At 41.1% G+C, this 21,530-nt stretch overlaps 2 protein-coding genes across 5 annotated transcripts in view; both read right to left on the reverse strand.

The window, feature by feature from the left end:
- Positions 1-7,339, reverse strand: part of LOC146981643 (uncharacterized) — a 30,392-nt gene extending 23,053 nt beyond the window's left edge. Inside the window, exons 1-2 of one of the 2 annotated variants that reach the window (XM_085787072.1) lie at positions 7,216-7,339; positions 6,904-7,084 (exon numbers count right to left, since the gene is read on the reverse strand). In XM_085787072.1, the coding sequence (XP_085643198.1) occupies positions 6,904-6,995 (92 nt within the window). In that variant the 5' untranslated portion in view covers positions 6,996-7,084; positions 7,216-7,339. Of the gene's footprint in view, positions 1-6,903 lie in introns of both variants that reach the window. The other variant, XM_085787071.1, reaches the window with a different exon arrangement.
- A 5,397-nt stretch (positions 7,340-12,736) lies between these two features.
- rhobtb4 (Rho related BTB domain containing 4) overlaps positions 12,737-21,530 on the reverse strand; it is a 41,804-nt gene continuing 33,010 nt past the window's right edge. For 2 of the 3 annotated variants that reach the window (XM_085787095.1, XM_085787096.1), the window contains exons 9-12: positions 19,748-19,898; positions 19,383-19,471; positions 19,043-19,148; positions 12,737-18,199 (exon numbers count right to left, since the gene is read on the reverse strand). In XM_085787095.1, coding sequence (XP_085643221.1) covers positions 18,021-18,199; positions 19,043-19,148; positions 19,383-19,471; positions 19,748-19,898 — 525 coding nt within the window. In that variant the 3' untranslated portion in view covers positions 12,737-18,020. The remainder of the gene's footprint in view (positions 18,200-19,042; positions 19,149-19,382; positions 19,472-19,747; positions 19,899-21,530) is intronic. The other variant, XM_085787094.1, reaches the window with a different exon arrangement.

Genomic DNA, 21,530 nt, shown 5'->3' on the forward strand with positions numbered 1-21,530 from the left:
CCTTTGTAGCCATGGTGAAGTGGAAGCAATTGCTTAATCGACTTGGCAAACACAGCTGATGACACTTCACAGTGTCATCGAAGCTATGGTACAGAGGAAGGTGTGCGACCTAAGAGAACTGGCTCTGTGTCAATGCATACTTGTTCGCAGGAGGATGTCAGTGCATATGTCTGATGATCTCATTAACTGTAATTATGAGTAAAATAACAGTAAGTATCCTATCACCTGTCAAAAGATTTGAGGCTGTCAGACATGCTCACCTAATAAGAGAAGCGCAACCAGACTGAACATGATAAGACATATCAACATGTGCTTGGATACTTTCTCAATTCATACAGGTTCCTCATTTGCATGTTTGGCACCCTTGAAACTGTGGTGCAAGAGAGAAGAGACTTTAAAATACATCTTAACTTCTGGAATTCATTAAAAGCAACACATCTGCTATCTCTGCAGTGATGATCTTTCAAAGAGTAATTCAATTTGACCTTATTGACCTCATTCATTATGTGTATGTGTTCATTCTTTAGCAATGAGGCAGCTGTGGGGGAGATATTTGGGAGGTGATGCACCAGAGAACACTGTCTCACGTTCTGCAGCTTCAGGATAGTGCAATCCAAGCACGAGCACCACTCTCATTATGGAATAAAATCGTGCTTGAGTGCCAAAGGCTTGGTTTCATTAAATCTTTGGAAAACCCTGCAGCTCAGATACAAATAAACATCAACAGAATTTTCTGCTGTTCCTCAGATATCGAGTGAATCAAATACTTGGAACTTGACTGAGACTCAACCTTGATGACTCTGATTCAGGTTAGGGTTAGGGTTATGAGGACTTTACTCAGATTAGACTTGTCTTCCATAACTTGGACATGGATTCAGAGACAAACACAGAGGACATGAAATTCAGCTCAGACTCACTACAGATATCCCTTGAAAGTGCCTCAGCTGTACACAGACACCCCATCTTCTTGCCAATGTTTGAAGAAACACTAAAATACAGATGTTTTTAGACAGCTATCTGACACACCCTTGAATGCTAAGGCCCATTAGTTAAACAAGCAATACACCTCAATCCAGCTTCCATTTTTCATAATATCAGCATGAAAGATTTTTCTTCATAAAACATTTCCAACAAAGTCTCTCAGCCTTTATCTTGAGCTGCAAAGGGCATCAGTCACATATTTGTTGTGTCCACTGCTGTGGGCATAAAAAAAAGAAAGATTTCCAGTGGAAACAATGCGTAGAGGGCATCTGGATTAAGGTCAACAGTTCTGAGGCACTTCTTTTGTTAAACGAACAAAAGAAGGATTTCATAGAGTGATCTTGTGTGAGGACAAGTGACAGGACACTTTGAGGTTTATTGTTCAGAGTAACCTTTATATAAGACTTTTACTATAGTAAAAACAGAGATACCACGCCCTCTAGGTACTAAGTTGCTTTTGGTTTATTAATTTTGGATTTCCAACAGAAAACTGACACCGAACAGACAAACAACAGCACTGCACTGCCACCAACTCATGAAACATTAATTACTAACCTTTTACGCCTTCTATGGAGCAATTACAAGTCACATTTCAACATGGTGTCAATTTGTGGTCTTGCACCCAACAGTTTGCACGCTAAGGAACCTACACGTACAGAGACACACACACACACACGTACACACATGCAGTGTAACCCTCTGCTGTCATCTCTCATCATTCTCGAGACCCACCATTACCTTGCAGGTTTGTCTTACACCCCGGTTGAATCTAAACAACATTTAAGGGAAGAATAAGCAGTTGTTTAGTGCTAACTGCTCGAATCATTCTAAGTTCACTAAACAGAGATACTTATAACAGCCATTATAGCCATCATTGTCATCAACATACCACCCACAGACTTGCTCACACAAGCAGCAAGGCAAGATGAGGGTAGTGTTTTGCAGATGGCACGCTTACACAGCGCTGTGGTCAGGTGCATAGTGGTGTAGTGCAAAAGCTTGAAAAAAAAAGCTTGAATATTTGATATTTGGTCTGATAGTAGAAGAAGAACTTGGATGGCCCAAGTACTCCAAAGTTAGTCAGTCAAGGATTGTGCTCAAGTTCCCCAAAACTGGCACCTCAAGGTTTTCACAGCAACCGAAAGTGATAGGATACAAACCTGTTTGGCAATCAGTAGAGATCTATATCACACACTATAACAAATGTCGTAAAGCATTATAAACAAAGGACAGCGAGCGGACTGGGCATTGTGCCAGTGTAACTGCCATTATACCGCTATTTATATCAAGGATCAATCAAACGTCCTGTTATCATTCAGCCTTACAACAACGCTGTGTGTGGCCTTTGAAGCCTTGTCCTGAACAGTCGGAGGAAACCAAGCAGGCTGCTTGTTTTCATTCTGTGGGATTCCAGAGCCAGGTAGGTTTTGTTTCATCGCACAAAGCTATGATAACCTTTGCAGAGATAGGTGAGGATTACAGAACAGCTCGAGTGTCAACAACCAGCATTAATGATGCTGCTAGGTCTCTTTTTGACACGTGGATAATTATGGAACAGAACAAAAAGCAGAAGCTGTGTAAGGAAGTTCAGTGGGTAACTTGTTGATAACAGCTTTATGATAATGGTTGTTTATCTTTACAACTATGATAACTAACCTGCTGCGCTGTCACAGATAATCTCAAGAAATAAAATTGAGAAATACTACACTAGCGCTTACATTCACGGATGTGCAACCACACACACTAGCAGCGTTGCATTTTACCTTCCTCACTCCAATCCTCTCCCCACACCCACAGGTGTATTCCATCTATGTAACTTTAGACCCAGGAACTCTTTGGGTCTTGGTTAATCATGCATGAGCCTGTGGAAACGTTGGCAAGTAGCAGCAACACAGACACCCCAGGCCAATGATGAAGTCAAGGCTCCTCCATTTATCATCAGCAGGCGAGTCACTTCACACGAGATCAGAGAGGATTCTGTGTTGCCCCTTACATAAAAAACAGTAAGATGGATTACTCTAGTTTTCAACAGACTGTCAAAATCAAAGAAAAGATCAACAAGGCCAGAAATTAAAAGATACTAGAATTACAACTGCAATTGTTTGCCTCCGCCAACCAGGCAAGTTGCAGGAAATATGGTCACAATCTCCCCTTCATTGAGAGTGTTTTTGAGACCACTTGTGATATCACAGTGAAGTTGACTTTATCACTTCTTCATTTTATCTTTTCAAACATTTGTATTAATTTGTGTAAAAATTAGCATATACGTAGTCATAAAAAAATTGTTTTGTGAGGTCACCGTGATCTTGACGTCTGACCTCTGACCACCAAACTCAAATCAATTCATCCTTGAGTCAAAGTAAATGTTTGTGCCAGTACAGTAAGGAAATTCCTTCTTCTGAGATGTGGCGTTGATCAGAAAGGACAGATGTACACAATCTACATAACGCCTTCATCCCTGATGTCACCAAACCACATGCTAGAATGAAAGAGAAGTTCATCATCAGCGCTATTTCAAAAGCAGATGCCCGAAAACTATGTTGTCAAAGGTTCCTTTTACAAAACACTGCTAAAACTGAAGATATTTGCAATTTCATGACCTCCATTACCATTTGGTGTCATATCACTTTGCAGCTTTTGCCAAAAAAAACTAGTAACAAATAAAGGCTTTTACTTCATCTTTAACAGGAAGATATCTAACTCTTTGGATACTGTTTTACTTTAAAAGTATTTTCTTAGTAAAGAAATATCTGGACTAGAAAAAAAAACACAAACAAGTTTCATGAACTTTTTCTCTGTCAGCATTCAATAATAGTACAGTACCATCTTCATAATAATGTCATTTTCTAAGCAGCAACATATGGCAACAGTGCGTACGTTTCATTCATGAATGTAAATAAAATAGTGTGGGATTGGACAAGATTGATCGGTCTCTGAATACTTCATCGAAACTGAATCACTCTGTTACTACAAAGAAATCAGATATTTACTTAATGAGTCACTACTTCACTGAAATAAAGGAGCATGGTGAAACATTTCACACAAGCAAAGCAGTGTGGACTTCAAGAAAGATGTTATTGAGGTGTGTTCAGAGTCACCAGGGCCCACAGATGTCTAGATACGGCCCACACCCAATTCTGATGAAAAGAGGTCAAACTGCTTCACAGCCCAATAGGAATTCCCATCTGATATGCTTTGCAAGGCTGAAACAATGCTGTAAACATTTTCTAAACTGATTTCCCCCCCTCTTTTGCATGTTTGGCTAGGCTGGTGCAGCAGTCTATTTGATATTTGGTAGGAAAATACCTCCAGTAATAGAAAACTGCTCTTATTTACACTGTCTCACTGGCTGCAAATGTGTCAATTGTGCAGAACAAACCATTGACGGAGGGAGTTTATAGAACAGTTAAAAACAAAGGGTTTATTTTTTAAAGCTTGTGCTACAACCTAAGCTTGTAAAAATGAAAATCAAATCATTTGTGCACAGCCACATTAGCAACATGGACCTTTGCCTATTTGACTCATTTATTATTGTGTAAACTGGACATGAATCTTGTTTTCTGCAGCAAGGAATCAGAACTATTTCCTGCCCAGAGGATTGGACAGTGTCCTTGGGAACATGCTTTTTTTTCTGTTTCTCTTTCTGTCTGTCTCTCAAAGCACACACAAACACAAAACACATGCAGACAGTGCAGGACTCCACTCTCCAGCCTACGAGTGAGACACTTTGTAGTCCTCAGCGGTCTGGAAGACTGAAGGAGAGACCTCCAGGGCTGTATGTTGAGCAGAGAGGTCTGAATGAAGGATGCATTGAAATTGCTCTTCTTTTCTTCAGAGTCTCACCCACAAAGGGTCTGTTTCCCATTCAGGACACAAGGTCATTAGATAATACACACAGGGACCTCAAGGCCACACAGCGGGGGCGGGATCATTGAACAAAACAAGCTTCCTACCCCTCGCGATGCAAACTTCTCAATGCTCTCGACTCACTTTAATAGTCTCTGCATATGCACATCCAGAAACAAATATATTCACATGCAAACGTGCGTACAAAATCCCTTCAACTCACAACCAGACACACACAAACACAAGATGGGTGTCTTTCTCACTGGTTTGACAGTGGGAATCATGACATCATCATGTCCCCCTCCCACCTCTCTATTCAATCCCTGCAGAGTTATTTAGCCTTCGAAAGTGGGCTCAATGAATGCTGGAGGATCTCTCTCTTTCTTTCTCTCTCAGTTCTCCTCTTTCTCCTTTCTTTTTTTAATTTTTATTATCTTGCTAGGACAATCTAATTGTATGGATGGATGCAACTGTTTATAGGTGAGAGAGAGAGAAAGAGAGAAAAAAAGAGGTTGCTATTATTGTCTAACCTGATCTATTGTTCACTGAAACTTAGGGAAATGCTCTTGAATGAGGAACTGCTGGCTCAGTAAACTGTCAATACGGAGGTGTTACACTGGGACAAAGCCTCCATAGTGATACTGAACATGGAAACTTTTAGAGATTTTTCCAACTGCAGGAAAGAATGGAAACCAAACATGTTCTGCCTAGAATGGTGAAACTTCTTTTCCACCCCATTCATGAAGATGTCAATGTAAACACAGTGTTCCTCAAACTCATATTCTCATGTCTGCTTGGTGTCATTAAAAGCCAGGAAAAAAGTGGGGAGGGGAATCATGTGATAAAGAGAGAGATGTGGGGCAGAGGAGATAAAACGGAGACAGACAGAATCAGTCCTTCACTTCCACATGACAACACATGTGGGCTCAAGCATTGGCCTCCTTCCCTAAACTATAACTTCATCAAAGTGAGAGGATACGTGTAAAGATAGGGATCATAGCATGTCTCCCAGTGAGAACATTGTCTGTAGCTGGATTTGACAATACCACACACAGACACACACACACAGACACATAGTCAAAGAGAAGGAGGAAGGGGATGGCAGACAGAGTTGGCAAGTGGTATTGTTTAGAAAAGAAGGATTGGGCACCATAGTGACAGACAAGCCAAACCCTGTGAAAATGAGACAAGCGTCAGGTGCTTAGGGAAAAAGTGTAATAATCAGTCCAACTTTCCACGTGTTTAAGAATTATCAAGAATCAAAAATGAAACCTCAACAGAAAGAAAGTTGAGCAGCAAAACACTTCATTGTCTGGATCTGAATTCATGTTTCAAGTCCATTCTGCATTCTGTTGGTCTTTAATATCTTTTTCCTGAATAATATTTATTCATTGGAGACGTTTTAGTTATTACTGAGCATTATAAATGGATTGGTTCGTGATTGTATACTCGTGCATGCATATTATGCTGTCTGTCAAATTAAAGGTCCTCTCCCTGTAAGACAACCCCTACCAGAGATCAGCACACGAGCAGAAACATGATACTCAGCACAAAGAACGAAGCCTCGCAGCTCTTACAGAGAGAATAGCAAAGTCATGGAGCGCAAGGCCCGGGTGAGGACGGTGGGCTGCTGGCCAGCTGCTGCGCTCTGAGCAACACCAGCCGCCTAGCGTATAGTAATATAGCAACACACACCCAACATCAGCTCTCCCAGAGTCTCAACACATCCCTGTGCCACTAAACCATATGCATTTGTCATGGCTGGGTTTGTAAATTATAATCCAGTCCCTCCTGGCAACCTCTGTATCGCTCATTGGATTAAGTGAAATCAAGCCTCCGTTTACGCAACAGCCACATTGGCTGTGCGTAAAAGGCTGTGGCTCATTCAGAAAAAAACAAAATGGAACATAAAAGCCTTTCACAAAAAAATGACCAATTTGTCTTAGCAATTTTCTCCTCACATAGAGAAGATTATAAAGTTGGCATTTACTCTTTGACGTCAGACTGCAGAGAAATCAAGTTCTGCTATCGTGGACAGACGCATTTTTTCCTTCAAGAGCACTATAGATGCGTTACCAGTTGGTGGATGAGCGGGGGTTGAGGATGTCTTCTTTGGCCGTGAGCAGCGACAGGCTGTAGGTATCAAGGTTGACCGTTGGCGTGCTCATGATGGCAAAAGTTTCCAGACCACTCCCGCAGCGTCTCTATACACAGGTCCAGCTTTCAGGGATTCCAGTTTTCGGAGTCGGAGTTCCTGCTGGAAAACTGCCGCGGTGAAGAAGTGAGGATCTTTCACGGCCGAGAAAACTGCAGGGAAGGTATGCAGGCTCATGCAATGTGGGCTTTAGTTCCAAATTGGGGCGATGTGTGCAGGAGCTGCGTACTCACAGCGTGGAGGAGACTGCGACTGCACACTGGTCTTTGTGCAGCGGGGTAGAATAAGTTTTCACGAAAAAGCCCCACCTCCCGTTGAGAGAGTGGAAAGCATAATGACTTCACTCGCTGGGTCACTTGGAAGAAAAGTGCAATGCAACCAGTAAGCAGCATGTACAAATCTCATGCCTCCTCATTTTTCTGATACTCACTTTGTAAACTTGTCTTTCTGCTTGTCATCAATCAATCAATCAGTTGCCTTACACTTTGACCAACCCTTGTTTGAGAGCACTATTTCACCATAATTTACATAACACCGTTCGCAAATAAATGTTAGCTGAAGTTCAACAGCTTGGATTAATCCAATAACTTTATATAGTCCACTGATGTTTGAGCAGAAATGCAGATTGCAATTATTGTTGTGGTTGCAGGAGTGCCACAGGGGCAGTGAGGCAACTTTAGATCTGTCAGTCTCTCTTTGTCCCTTTTTGTCTTTGAATTGGCCCCCATTGGCCCTTGGCAGGCTCCGGAGAAGCCATTTACAGTCCGGGCAATCTCTGACTGAGCCAAAAGAAGGGCCAATTTCATGGGAACTGAGTCTGAAGCATGTTTGAAAAAATAGAGCAGGGGAGGCTGTTCCAGTGTTTAAGAACAGCTGGGGGTCTGTTCAGCGGTTGCCCAACAGACACTCATGCACCCCCTAGACTGACCACACGCTCACATCCACTCACACACAAGCACTGCAATAAAGTGATGCATACGCAGGCTCACATGCACAGGCTGTGAACTCTGGACAAACTCCCTCCAGACATGCAAACACACACATGCACACCACGCACGCACACACACATTCATGCACTGGTATTTGACTGTGGGTCAGTGGCATGGGGGGTTAAGATCTTGGATTATGGGAATGTTCCTGAGCTCTGTAATTTACTTAGCAGCCATTCTTAGATAATCCAGGGCAGATGTAGAGGATAAAAGTCACAGGTTTTTATTCTCAGATTTTGTCAGACTCAGCCTGGGTTCGACTTCATGAAGTTTTATTTCAGATCTCTTTTCCACAGTTGCGCACAATCACCTATAAGTAGCTCTTGTTTATAGCCACAGTCACCATCTTGTCTGTAGTTTGCATGCCTTTTGTTAGGCTTTTCACAGTCAGCCGTTTTTCTATTATGTCAGTCAGATGAAAAATTAATAGGTGTATGTTGCATTTTTACAGTGTAATTCAGAAATAATTATGGATTATAGAGCAGGCAACTGGGCAAAAAGAAGATCCTTCTGTACTTAAATAATTTTAAAAAGTAGTTGACAGTGACATCAGGCTTTTACAGACTTTGCAATCATTCACTGTGCTCAGTCACTATATCAAATTTTGCATGTACAGTTTTTAATTTCACCCCGTAAGATCTACATCTGATAACCCTTACTGAAGGTTGTGTGAAAAATGTTGCATTAGTTGTAGCACACACAGATTCTAGCTGTTTGGGCTAATGCTTGCATGCCAGAGGGACAGGGGGCATGACATCCCCACGCCGCTATTATTCTTACAACTTCCTGCTATTAGAGGCTCTCCTGCCCTTCCAGCCTCTCAACCCCTCACTATGGATGTGATCTGCGCTGCTGTTATGCTCCACTTCAGAGGACTTTGGCATTTCCTCTGCTGGGGTGCGGTGGCAGCTGTTGTTGGAGATGGGGTCTAAATGTGGGAATGATTGTACATCCATTGGGGATTTGTACATGTGTTTGTGTGTATGTGTGTGTGTGTGTGTCCTAATGGGGATTTTCTCCTCATTTACTGAAACTCCTTGTAATTGTCCCAAGCTTTTTGTTCAGCTTCCTGCCTTCCTGCTGGGTGACAGAGTGTTGAGCGGTCTAGTCACATGCAACATCCTCTCAAAGCACTGCTAAAATCAGAATCCATTCATAAAATCGTCTATTTGATTATTCAAGGAGTCCTTATGCATTCGTCTGCTCCATCATTTAATGATATGTGACTTCTCGGGAACACGGGAAGTATAATCTCCCTCTGAGTTGACAAAATAAAGTATGTCACTAAACATAGCACTTTCTTGTATAGGCATGGATTTGTAAGATCCTGCTTTCTCTTTGTGTGCTCAGACCTGATGGGTGGTGTTAAAAGGGTCAGAGATGTGTATGGATTCAGGGGTCACAGCTTGATCGTCTCTGCACGCTTTGAGAGGCCAGAACCTGCCTACAGTACCTATATTATGTGTGTGTGAACTGTGAACATGTGCTTTCATATTTGCGTGACTATGAACAGTTGCAATGGTTGTAATTTCATGCCCAAGTCGCCATAAGTATAGCCTTTCCTATGACATTATCCCAATGTCTCGTGAATCTAAATTCCAATATAATGTTTTATGTAAGAAGATACGTTCTTGTCTGACAAATGTTTCACAGCTGCAGCTGCATCTTTAGTATCTCAAGTCCATGTGGGCTGGGCATGGGGCATGACACAAATAACATAACTAAGTTACAGTAGCAAATCTCCTAAGTCAATTTTCAGTTTACTGTATTACTTGTTTGAATGAGAGAATGTTTTTATACTTCAGCACACCGACAACACTTCCTTCCTTCTGTCATGGTGATACTAAGCTCTGTGGAGGAGGCATGTTATTGCTTTCCTGGAGGTAGATAATGAGGTGGATGTGGGAGAGGCTCAGTGGTGGCAATGATACAACTGTAGAAGTTAGTCACAAGTCACTCAGCAGTGGTGCGTGCGCACACATTAACCTGACAGTTGAACTCACAAACGCACCAACAAGCTGGAGGCCAACAACAGCATGGTGTAGCCTTGAAAGACAATTGAGGTCAGTTTAGGTGCCAGACAGGCGTGATAAGAGAGGGAACATGAACATCACAGTCAAACATTACAATTTTCTCGTGTGTGCGAGTGTTTGTGCGTACGTGAGGGAGGGAGGGAGAGAGAGAATCTGTGTGTCTTCTCATCAGGCTTCCAGGTGAGGTCACTGCTCAGCTATGTGCCTTCACAACAACTCTGAGATATCTTTCCCTTGAGCCTCACCGTGAGTGCAAGCATGTCTATGTGTATGTGTGTGAGTGCCTGAATGTGTTACCTCACGTTTTCACCTTTGTAGCTGCAAACATACAAAGCACTGAAAAACAGGATTTCCCAAACTGACACAACTTTTTCTCCTCACTTTGTCTCGTTACTTGTGAACGAACCTGAGATATTGGCTTCCCGCTTTGTACTTTTTGAGGTCACCGTGCTTCAGTGAATTATAACAAACATAAACAAATGGCAGGGTAATGCAGAAATGAAAATTAAAAAAAAGGGGACCACATATCTCTGTTCGAAAAGGAGGTCCGTGTCTGCTTTCCCATACAAAACAGCTCCTAAATTAGACCATGGTGTCAGCATGATCAAGTATTCACAAACTTTGCCTTGAGAGGCCCTGTCTCAGAGGCGCATGTGTGTGTGTGTGTGGCGTGTGTGTGAAGGATTGCAGTTTTGTTTATGGAGCAGACCTCGGGGAGGTTTGGACCAACAACATAGATGAGACACGCTCAGAGGAGGGTGAAATACACAGAAGAATGTGCTGTCACTCCTCAACAAGTGAACCTCCTCTGTAGTCAGTCTTACTAGGTCCACTTCTTTATCCCATGACATGGTGTGTGCTTATGGACTGTATGTGAGTGGGTTATTGTACATTTAAAAGTTTCGAAAATACTTTCATGTCACTGATCAGCTTAAGCACTAAAAAGTCATACAGAAAAGTCTGATCAAAGTCATACATGCTCAACAAGTTGTAAAGCCTCTTTGTTTATCGTTCTCTTCAAGGCCACAAGCATCAGCAAGATTCATAAACAGTATCTGCATGGTCCGTGAAGAGCCCCAACCCATTCACATTGTGATATTCCCAGCTGTAAGACACTGTTTAGTCTTCTGCTCTCAAATTGAAATCCCCTTATCTGCTTCGGAGGGAACCCTGGAAAACGAGAGCCAGATGTGGTGATGTCAGCGCGTGTCAGGGACTCAAGTCTACGAGGCTGCGGTGCGAGAGCAGGGGCAAGGTCGGTGGGAAATTTGAACACAGCCCACGGATCAAACAGCTGACGCAGTATGAAGGTCTGTAATCAGTGTTCAAACCAGTGCTCGTGACCATGGATGACGCTGAGGTCACTGCTACAAACACACACTAGTAAATCCGTCCCTTTACTAGAAAATGAAAGGAAAACTGCAGTACGTCATTGGCTGTTAAGAGTTTGTTAGCAGGCGGCTTGACTGCTGATTGTAACACACACACGTCAATAAGGCATATGGTCCAAAATACACCACTACCCGCAACCACCACCTTCCATCGTCTAGTTACCCATCATCAGCCACATCACTAGACATCACCATGGCAACACTCGGCCTTCTCCCCCCATGGTTCTGTGGCTTCCTGTGATCCCTTTGCAGACTTACTCTATTAAAAGTCTCAGCTCACAGCATGGTGATCCTGATGATGTTCATGACGCCACTTTGTGAGAAATTAAATCCAAAGTTTCAAGGAAGCATAGAAATAGATGTGGAGTATATATGAGGGCAAACACAGATTGTTTGTCTGAAGTGGTGCCACAAAAGCTTTAATTTAAACAGAAAGGCAAATGTGGCATACAATTCTGTCTTGATGGAACTGCTTTATAATATTTCATCCAAAGACTCTTCTTTATCTCACATACTGTAATAAGGTTACGCTGCTATTTTTCTCCACTAGGTGGCACAGCTGTATCAAATTAACAGCTTGTAAGCATCCTGAATGCAATATGAGAAGGCTGAGAAAGACTAAAGTCGAAATATATCAACGTTATAATAAACTTTTATGAGCATCATTTTTACAGACAACTATCTCACTCTCAGTGAACATGAAAGTGAAGTCATGTCAACCCCCAAACTGAAGCCATTCTCTGTTATTCAAGATTTAGTCAGGGTGCTCCTCCAACTGGCAGCATCAGCATGCTGTGTTAGTGACTGTGGAGCTTCCTACATGCCCCCTGCTTTCAGTTCAGCCCTGAATCTTTATCATTAAATTTAAAAAAAAATCATTTGGTCTATGTATTGTTTATAGGGATGAAGGTGGGCTGCAAACATTTTTTAGATTTTCAAGTGGGCCCTCAGTTGGAAAAGGTTGGGAACCCCTGCCATAGACTTTATCATCTGAATAAAATTAAATAAAATTGCACCACCAACTGGATGGTAAATACAAGTCTCTTCTGTCCAGGCTTGTTGGCTTTCTCCAATTAACCACATCCATCTTGCAGTGCCAGTTTTGTGTTCTTATCTCTGCTGACACTTTCTATTGGCAACTGGTATTTTTGTTGAAAATGTTGACTCTTTTCTAAAAATAATGGTCACTGTTGTTTTAATACACTCTAAAGTCTCTCTCTAGACACACTCTACAGTATATGACAGAAACTACATGGATGCTGAGTAACATGAGTGGAACAAGAGCATAAAAGAGTCTATGAAGTACACAGAAAAACACGCAAAAATAAATATTAGACAAGATCAAAAGATTAACAGTTTTAATAAAATCCATGTCAAACATCAAAATACTGAAATGGCAAAAAAAGAAAAAAACATTTCTCTACTTTTGCTTTTAAAATTTTTTATACAAATCACAGTGGTTCAAAAATATTAAAAATTTTTAGTTTCAAAACTTTTTTTTTTTTTTTTTTTGCAACAGCAGAGCAGCAGAACATTCTGATTGTTTTTTTTCCTTGAAAGCCCTTAATAGTTTGTGAGTGTGGTGTGCTCTTTCTTTTGAATTTTATTCTAATCAACACAATAACATGAGTAGTAAATGTTAATGAAACTCTTAAGAGCCAATGGACAAACCATGGAAACAAAAGTGCATAACAATACTATACATATGATCCACTTCAAAATAATAGTGTAGACCAGGAGTTAATCACACCATGTCTGTCTATATCAACACTCTTCCTGTCATGGGGCCGTCTGTGCATAAAATCTCATGTATACACCAGCTTAGTATATAGATGCAGTGTGGTGAGCAGTTATAAGGTGAGAGGTTACTTCCAGCTGGGAGTCGTATCAAATTTACAATATTGTGACGTACTTTGGAAAATAACTATCTCCATTAAAGCATAATATATGTATTTTGTCACAGCTAATATCTGACTTTAATCCAACCAGTGGTTCACAGTTGCTGTTCCCCGACTAGAAATACTCTGATGTTATGATTGCCGCATATTACTATTGCAGCTAAATAGTAGAAGCAATTAAGGGTACACTAATAAATTTGGCTTAGAGAAAATAACATCACGAGAAAGTGGTAACATATTTTAATTTTGATCAAGAAAACTGGTAAATAGAACGACTTAACATAAGTTACTTATCAAAAAAATAGTATTAAGCTACATAATAGAAAGTGCAGGCACCAGAAAGAGTGCGAAAACATTATTTTAAATTGCTGGTTTGCTGGGTCTCTTGGTCATTTCTTTATTGATGTCATCTGTTGTGTAGCTTTACAACAAGAGAAAGTACATACTGAACATGTAAAGCTCCATATCCTATGTTATTACTGGAAGTTATCTATATGACCCCAATAGCCACTAACTGCTTTACACCTCCAAAAATAATAAAGAAACATAATCCAACCTACACAAGCTCTAAGATACTGTACATTTAAGAAAGCTGCCTGCTATTATTACTGTGCTCACATGTGTAGGGCTTAATCGACTTTTGTTTGAGCCCAAGTGGCTGCAGAAGAAGTTCCATCAGCCTTTATGGAGATTTCAATGAAGGCACAGCAAAAAGACACCAAAGACTAAAAACAAGGTGTTCTTAGGCCTCACGTTAAAATAGGAAGGACAGGCCTGCTAAGAAGAGAGAAAAGCTCCACAGGGTAACTAAGGAGAATGTTCGAGTAAAACAGACAAGACAACCCAATGAATAGCACAGTCTCATATCCTACATCATAAGATGTGTCCAGCTCATAGGTAAATGGGGAACAAATATTGATAACTGGGGGAAAATAACAGGCCTTTAAAATGTGTATTTCCGTCTCTCCCTCTCTGTAAATCAGGGTGTCTACAAGCATATCAAGTGACCCCAGTTAAGGTAGTAATCCCAAGCTTAAGAAACTCTTCGTATACAGTAGCCTAATACCAGAAACATGCATCATGCTTTACCCATTTCCTCTGTCATTACATGCAGGCTGTCAGAACATTATACTTGACTTCAAATCATTCTTAAATGTTTCTTTTATAATACTTGATTTAATTAGAATTTTCGATATTTATGCTTTTTAGTTGTATGCCCTGTACTCAATATCTTAACAATTATAAAATAAGCTGGACCAATGACAGTAACAACATAATTGGGACACCAATACACTGCACAGCAGTGACAGATCCTCTGCATTCATTTTTCAAGCAAATATCTGCAGATATGCCGGCAGATTATTTGAAGTTGTGTATTTAGTGATGCTACCTTCAGCTGAGCTGAGCTGATTCATTAAAACTGACTTGTGCATAAAGCCGCATAGCGAGAAGAAAGCTACTGTGAGGTTCAGTGCCAACTAAACCTTACGCAAGACACAAGACAACTCATGTTTTTTAGAAATTTTGAAAGACTTAAGTGGAAGAGTTATGCTACAATCATCAGGTTTAGAAATAATCATATATAAGGAACAATTCATGTCTAGCACAGAAAGATACAGTAAAAAAAATAAGAAGAAGAAGAAAGTGCATTCCAACAAGTGTCATTATAATGACAAAGTTAGGCCACCATGCAAATTAACAACATTCCAAAAGTGGCTGCTCCTTCCCAGTGCATGGGCCAGCCAGTGCTCTTTAAAAAGCTATGCTTTCTCAAAATCAGTGGTTTTATACTGCAGGAATCAACCCTATCAATTTTCATTACTAACTCCCAATCACCTGGTCAATGAAGAATCCCAACCATGATACGAGTCCTTCTCTGTTCAAATGTTTTACCCTTCTACAAAAATGCCATTCAACTCGACCAAACTGCTATACTACACTATAAAAAGACTGATTCAAGCCCATTTTTCTGCATGAAACATATAGGGCTAAAGGATTCTCCACAGGCATGGTTTGAGTTGGCTTAAAATTGCACTCAAGAACGATAAAGGGTGAGAATGCATTAAGCAAGACCATAAGCCATTTTAGCTATAATATTATGGCCATTGTCTACCATGTCCATCATGTCAGCAACTGCAGAACCTGTCTGCAGGTTTAAACTATGATTGGTAACATCCCAAACAAGTTTTTAGTTTTTTCTTACTATAAGGCACATGGACCAAGAGAAGAGGCTTAATCAGTCATTAATGGACAGTTATAATTACCACCCACTCCAGGAGAAACTAAGTCCATCAAATCTGTCCCCCATTTTCTTCTCTTCAGATTTTACCTCTAAATTTCCATAGCCCTGCACTGGGATGAGTTCATATATCCATGGAAAAATTCCAACCTATGTAGATTGCACGTCATGCTGACTGACATGAATAAATGTGGAGCAAAAGTGAACAAGTCTCAGAGTGGAATCAGCTCAATTCTCACTTGGGTCTCATGAGATCTTATCTGACTTCTATTTCAGTAGCTGACAATGACTTTAACACACCCCTCATGGAGAACAGCAGAACACACCACATGTCTCACGATCTATCTATCATCTATTATTACCTGGGTAAAGCAAAAACCCACAAATAGAACAAGGTGCTAAAAGAAACTCATCAACACAATGTCTTGTTTTCACACTCAGCACTAAAGTCCAAAGACATTAGCACCTTTAGCAAGAAAATCTGATTAATCTCTCTTATATGCTGTTGAATACCAAACAAATTCATCATTTGAGATGACACTCACAATTGCAAATTCAATCTAAAGTAATGTTATTTTCCTGGTTAGCATTATGGAAGCAAAACAGATCACCTTTTTTTTTGTTTAACAGAAAAGCAACAAAAGACAGAACAATGTTGTAACCACTGTAAGTAAAAACTGAATCTACACATTTTAAAACCAGTGACCTATTATGACCTCTGCTAAAGAAGAAGAAACTCCATCACATTTCTGCTTGTTCATCACAGGTAAACACTGAAGCACTAGACATATACACTTAAACTGTGAACATAAAATGTATGTGTGTCTGTGTGTTCTTTTGGACACTGTCGTACTGTGTGTTAAGCACCATTTTCAATTCCAGCAAGAGGAATGGAAGGCAGTGACACTCTTCTCTCGACACCACAGACTGAAAAACACCTCAATCAGGAGGGACTGTATTATATTGCCTCCATCAACCCCAAGCCACCTTTACTCCCCTCTAGTCCATCCCACTCTTGCTGATAAAGGAAGCAGGGAAGCAGAAATAAAAAGGGTAGGGAAGAGAGACATCAAAAGAATCACAGCTTTGGTTTTGAGAATCAGGTGAGAATCAGTAGTCAGGTATAGTTCTTAAATGCACTTTAAGACACCATCCATGTGCTTGAGCTGTCTTCTAACTAACACTTTGCAAGTATTGAAGTTATACTTATGATCTTAATAACTGAAACTAGACTTAATAACGCACAGGCATTAAAACTCCTGTTAGTGTGAGGATTAGTGCCGGGGCCCTGAGCAGTGCTGCCCCCAGTGTTGTAGGGGTGTAAAGGCAGGCTGGCAGAGGTGCTCAAACACAACCTAGTGGTCATGGACGTTAGAAGCGTGTTTGTTCAATACTGAATCCATCATTCTTCCATAGCAGAGGTATCAAGTAAGGCTAGCCCCCCACCCATCGTTGCTATAGAGTGGTCACTTTAAATGTCTCTGAAGTACAGTGCAGTAGCGCAGTTTGGTGAATCCAACTCGCTTGCGTTTTGCTTTTTTTGCAGGTGTGCCGTGCAGCAGGAGGGGGTGCTAGGAGCAGGGGTGGACGATGAACACCAAGGACCACATCAGGACTAGACTGGAGATTAATAGCTATGATCAAGCCTCCTGGCGGTAGCGTCCTGACTTGCTTATGGTTTACCCTCACACCCATCTCTGGGATCTAGATTAACAGTCTCACCTCTGTGGTTGCAATGGCAATCATCACATTTCTTAACACTTCCTGGGAGTAGTGTGCACCATTTCCCCTGATAGTAGCTTCCAAGAAGGCGTAAAAGAGTATATAAAAAAGGACAAATTATATCAAAATAATGATTACATTGTAAATGTCAGTTCCTGGGAGTCCAGTGCTGGTTTTAGAAGGGTGGACTTTGGGCACGGGGTCTGTGTGCACAAGCTAACAGTGTAAAAGTAAAGGCAGAGGTAAGCTCCTGGAGAGGAGCAGCAGTGGTCAATGTGTAATAGTCATTAAGGTCAATGTGAGGGATGGAGACTGAGAGAGATAGAGAGCCCTTGCTCCCAGTCCAATCACTCAAAGGCTGTGACACTGTGAGTGTGGTGGAGGCACAGAGCTCTTGTGGAGGGGACAAGGGGCTGCACTGCAACGCCACAGGCCCTTAAAAGATCAGGGCATCTGGGAAGCACTCAACTCAGAAGCATCACTCAAACCTCACACATACACTCCCCACATCCATGCATTCACCCTTCAGTTAAGTCCACACTTGCCACACAAGCATACCAAAATGCACTCATTAAGTCACCCACAATTATAAAGAGGCACATACATCCCCCCAAACACACTGACATCCAGGCATAGTAGCACTGAGAGTCATTTTTCCACTGATAGAGGGCTCAGATCTGATCTCCTCTATATGTTTTGGGTGGGGGTTGGATTTCCTGGGTGTAGTGACCCAGGTTAGGATAAAAAAGTCAGTGGAGGACACACTTTAGGAGACATGGGGAGAAGAGGATGGGTGTCTCCAGAAACACCAGCCCCGTTTGGTGTGTTGCTTGCGCAAGATCTCCTCCTCGCGCTCGCGCTCCTTCTGAGAGCGCAGATAGCGGTCCTCCTCCTTCAGGAACCACACGGGAGGCCAGCGCTGCTTTTCAAAGTGCCTCTGGTTTTCTGCAGAGAGACAAAAGATATGTTCAGTAAAAGGAACAGGAAAACACTGAGACAATAAAATAGCGGATGAAAGAACAACATTTCTTTAAAGAGAATGAATAAAGAAAGAGTAAAGTTTTTGAACGGTGAGGGAACTTTAAGGCCATTTACAATAGTGACAAAGAAAAAAGCAATATTGCCGCAAAAGTGTGAGTAATTGAACGAGGGCTTTTACTCATAAAACCCACGAGGTGGATTGTTGTCAAATCACAACCTATCATTTATAAAATTTTCTGTATTCACATCTACATCTGTTTGAACTGTTGCCCTCTGGCAGGCGCTATAGGTCCACACACACACACACACACATTTAAACAAACAGAGATGACAGCCCTCTCATTCATGAACATTACACTGTTGCACTTTCCATTTCTTGCACTCTCTGTATAGATGTTGTTGGTTTTATTTATTGTTTTATTTATTTTACTATTTTACTATTTATTGATTGTATATTGAGTACCCAGTGGAGTAGCAACATAATTTTGTTGTACTAATGTATAATGACAATAAAGGCTTTCTATTCTATTTCTATTCTATATAACGTGAGGATGATGTTGCCTTTAAAGTGTTTTTGTTTGTTTATTTGTTACAAACACAGCCAAGCGTGGGTTTATGTGTGCTTGCAATGAATACCATGCTATGATTCCTTAGTGGATTAACCCAGAAAAAGTAAAAGGTTTTTATTCAAAATCATGTTGGGAAAAAAAAGCCAAATTCATGATATCTCTTCTGAGGGGGAAGCTTAGTATAAGAGAGGTTAGAGAGACGTACACATCACAGTAAAGACAGGTGAGGTGTTTGTACCTGGAGACATGGCCTTCATGTCTTTGGGAAACTTGCGGCAGATGCTGTTATAATTAGTGCAGATGTGATGGAGACACCAAGCTGATAGTTGCTTGCCATTGTGGAACTGCAAAAAAAGAGACAGAGGAGAAATGAGGAGTCAGTAAGGGTAAAAAAAAATGTAGATAACAAAAAGAACATATTAATATGTATAATGAATTCCAATTTATGTGTGGTAAACTGCAATGCAAGTTAGCATGATTTATTTTAAATAAAGTGAGAAAATACGATTAAGAATGATTTTTTTTCTTTGAATTACAATTTGTTATTAATTTCAAAGAATCACATCAGAGGAACAGACCTGTGCAAGCTCAAGGTAAGCCAACACCTGCCCATCAATGTCAACTCCTTTCACTGCCAACTGGAGAAGATCATCCACAGCGTGCTGCTCTGAAGATGCAAAAGAAAAAATACATACTCAAGTCAATACTTATTGTTCACATCTCACCACTGACATGAGCCTGTATTTTTATTCTCCAGTCATATGCTCAGCCTGTCGCATAAATATATCTCAAAACACCAACAGTCTTCTGCTGAGTCACTGTTAAAAGAAAGCCTGTGCACAGTGCAACATTATCACAACCATATTGTGCCACATGCAGTTAGTACAAAACACTCGGGTACATAGGTAGTTAAAAATTCTAATACTCCAAAGAGTGTTGTTACCTGTGAGAGCAACAAGGCGCGGTAAACAGAGCCTGTTTGCCAGAACAATCAGTTCCATTGGCTCCAAACCAGGACAGGGTGTCAGCAGACCAGAGTACAGGAACTCTAGCACCCCACGCATACAGGCTGCACTGGTGTTGGGGATGGATACCTAGAAAATGACCAGATAAAGAGGAAAAATGAAAACTTGAAATGAAGGACTGACAGTCAATAGCAGAAAGTCAATAGGCATTGCGTGTGTGTATCTTCTGCACTTGCATTTTTGTGTTGAGTTACAAAATAACATGTTTGTGAATTCACACATGCTAAATTAAGCATAATGGCTAGCAGCGAGCAAGGTCCCATGAAGACAGTAATGTCAAAGAAAAAAGTCCTATGGGTATTTGGAGGTAAAGGGCAGAGCAAACATTCCCTTTGATCCAGGCTCAGATGAAAGCACCGACTGGGGGCTGGTGATGTGCGCAATAAGGCTAACGCTATGGATCCCACAGCACAAATAGGCAACCCTGTTACGCTGAGCAGACAGCGATGCAAGCTTAGCCTTAACATGCAACCACCTCACCCGCGGCACCTGTACAGGCTATATCAATGTTCTCTAAAGAGATAGACAATCCATCTATTATTGACATTCTACTCCTGTAATAAGATATTTTTCAAAGAGCATAGCTACAGGTGTATTCAACTACAGTGATGGTTAAAATGTATTGCCAAGCTAAAGGATAAAAATACATCTGTAGATGCACACAAATGAGCAAGACCTTTTGGTGGGCCTAATTACTGTATGTCAGACCAATGGCAATTCATTGGCAGTTAATGCAGTCTAAGCACAGGAAGGACAGAAGAAAGGTAAATGATGATGAGAGTGATGACCTGACCCCTCCAGGAGCTCTCCGAGCATACCCACTGAGGTGCTCTTCAACCTCCACTCCCATAACCAATTAGGAGAATGTCAGCTTGGTGTGACCTCTCGTTATGACTAAAAAAAAATCACAACACCAAGACCAGGGTGGTCCCTAGAGCCCCAGCTGGGGTCAGGAAGCATTAATGAGTGGTCACATTCACAGTGACAGGACATTTATGGATAAGACCCATCAGCTGTATTGACAGGTGTTCTTTTGTTCCCCCAGCCCGCCGCCCCAGTGGTCAGTTATGACTATGAGTTATGATGATAATAAGTTTAGTGCAAATTTATCTTATTTGGAAACCCTTGAAGTTTAGGCTGCTTTAACAGTCCCTGTTAACTCTGCTGTCTCCTGAGCAGGCTTTCACAATTGACAAGCCAGGCTTCCAAACACGTAACACTCACAATGTGAACACAAAACCACAGACACACACCTACAACATAATCCAATGGTGTACCATGACACCATTAGTGGTCAGTTTGTAAAGCTGCCTACACACACAGCAAAGCTCAGGAGGTTTCTGTTGACCATTTTATCTATGATCACTGGTCCATGTTTTTGTGCAAAACATCTATAATGCTGTTAATAACGAATTATGCTGCAAATAATAATGATTATAGCAAATTTGCCTGTAACATAGCTTCAAGCTACTCTGCACACTATTAGAATACCCGTGTTATCTAACAACAGCTTGAACACTGAAATGTGTGAGCCTTAAAATAAGGAGGAAGGAAGGAAGTGCGACTTTAGCATGAAAATAGATCAGTCACATTTATATTCTCACACTGGCTGATCACGTGCTACTCACTGTTACAGAGTTGCAGGTTCTTTAAATTTTAACCTAATGGATTTATATAGATGGATTTATAAAGAACAGTTTT

Source organism: Trachurus japonicus, chromosome 9, assembly GCF_045865225.1.
Source record: "Trachurus japonicus isolate A0001 chromosome 9, Traja_1.0".
Taxonomy (NCBI): Eukaryota; Metazoa; Chordata; class Actinopteri; order Carangiformes; family Carangidae; genus Trachurus; species Trachurus japonicus.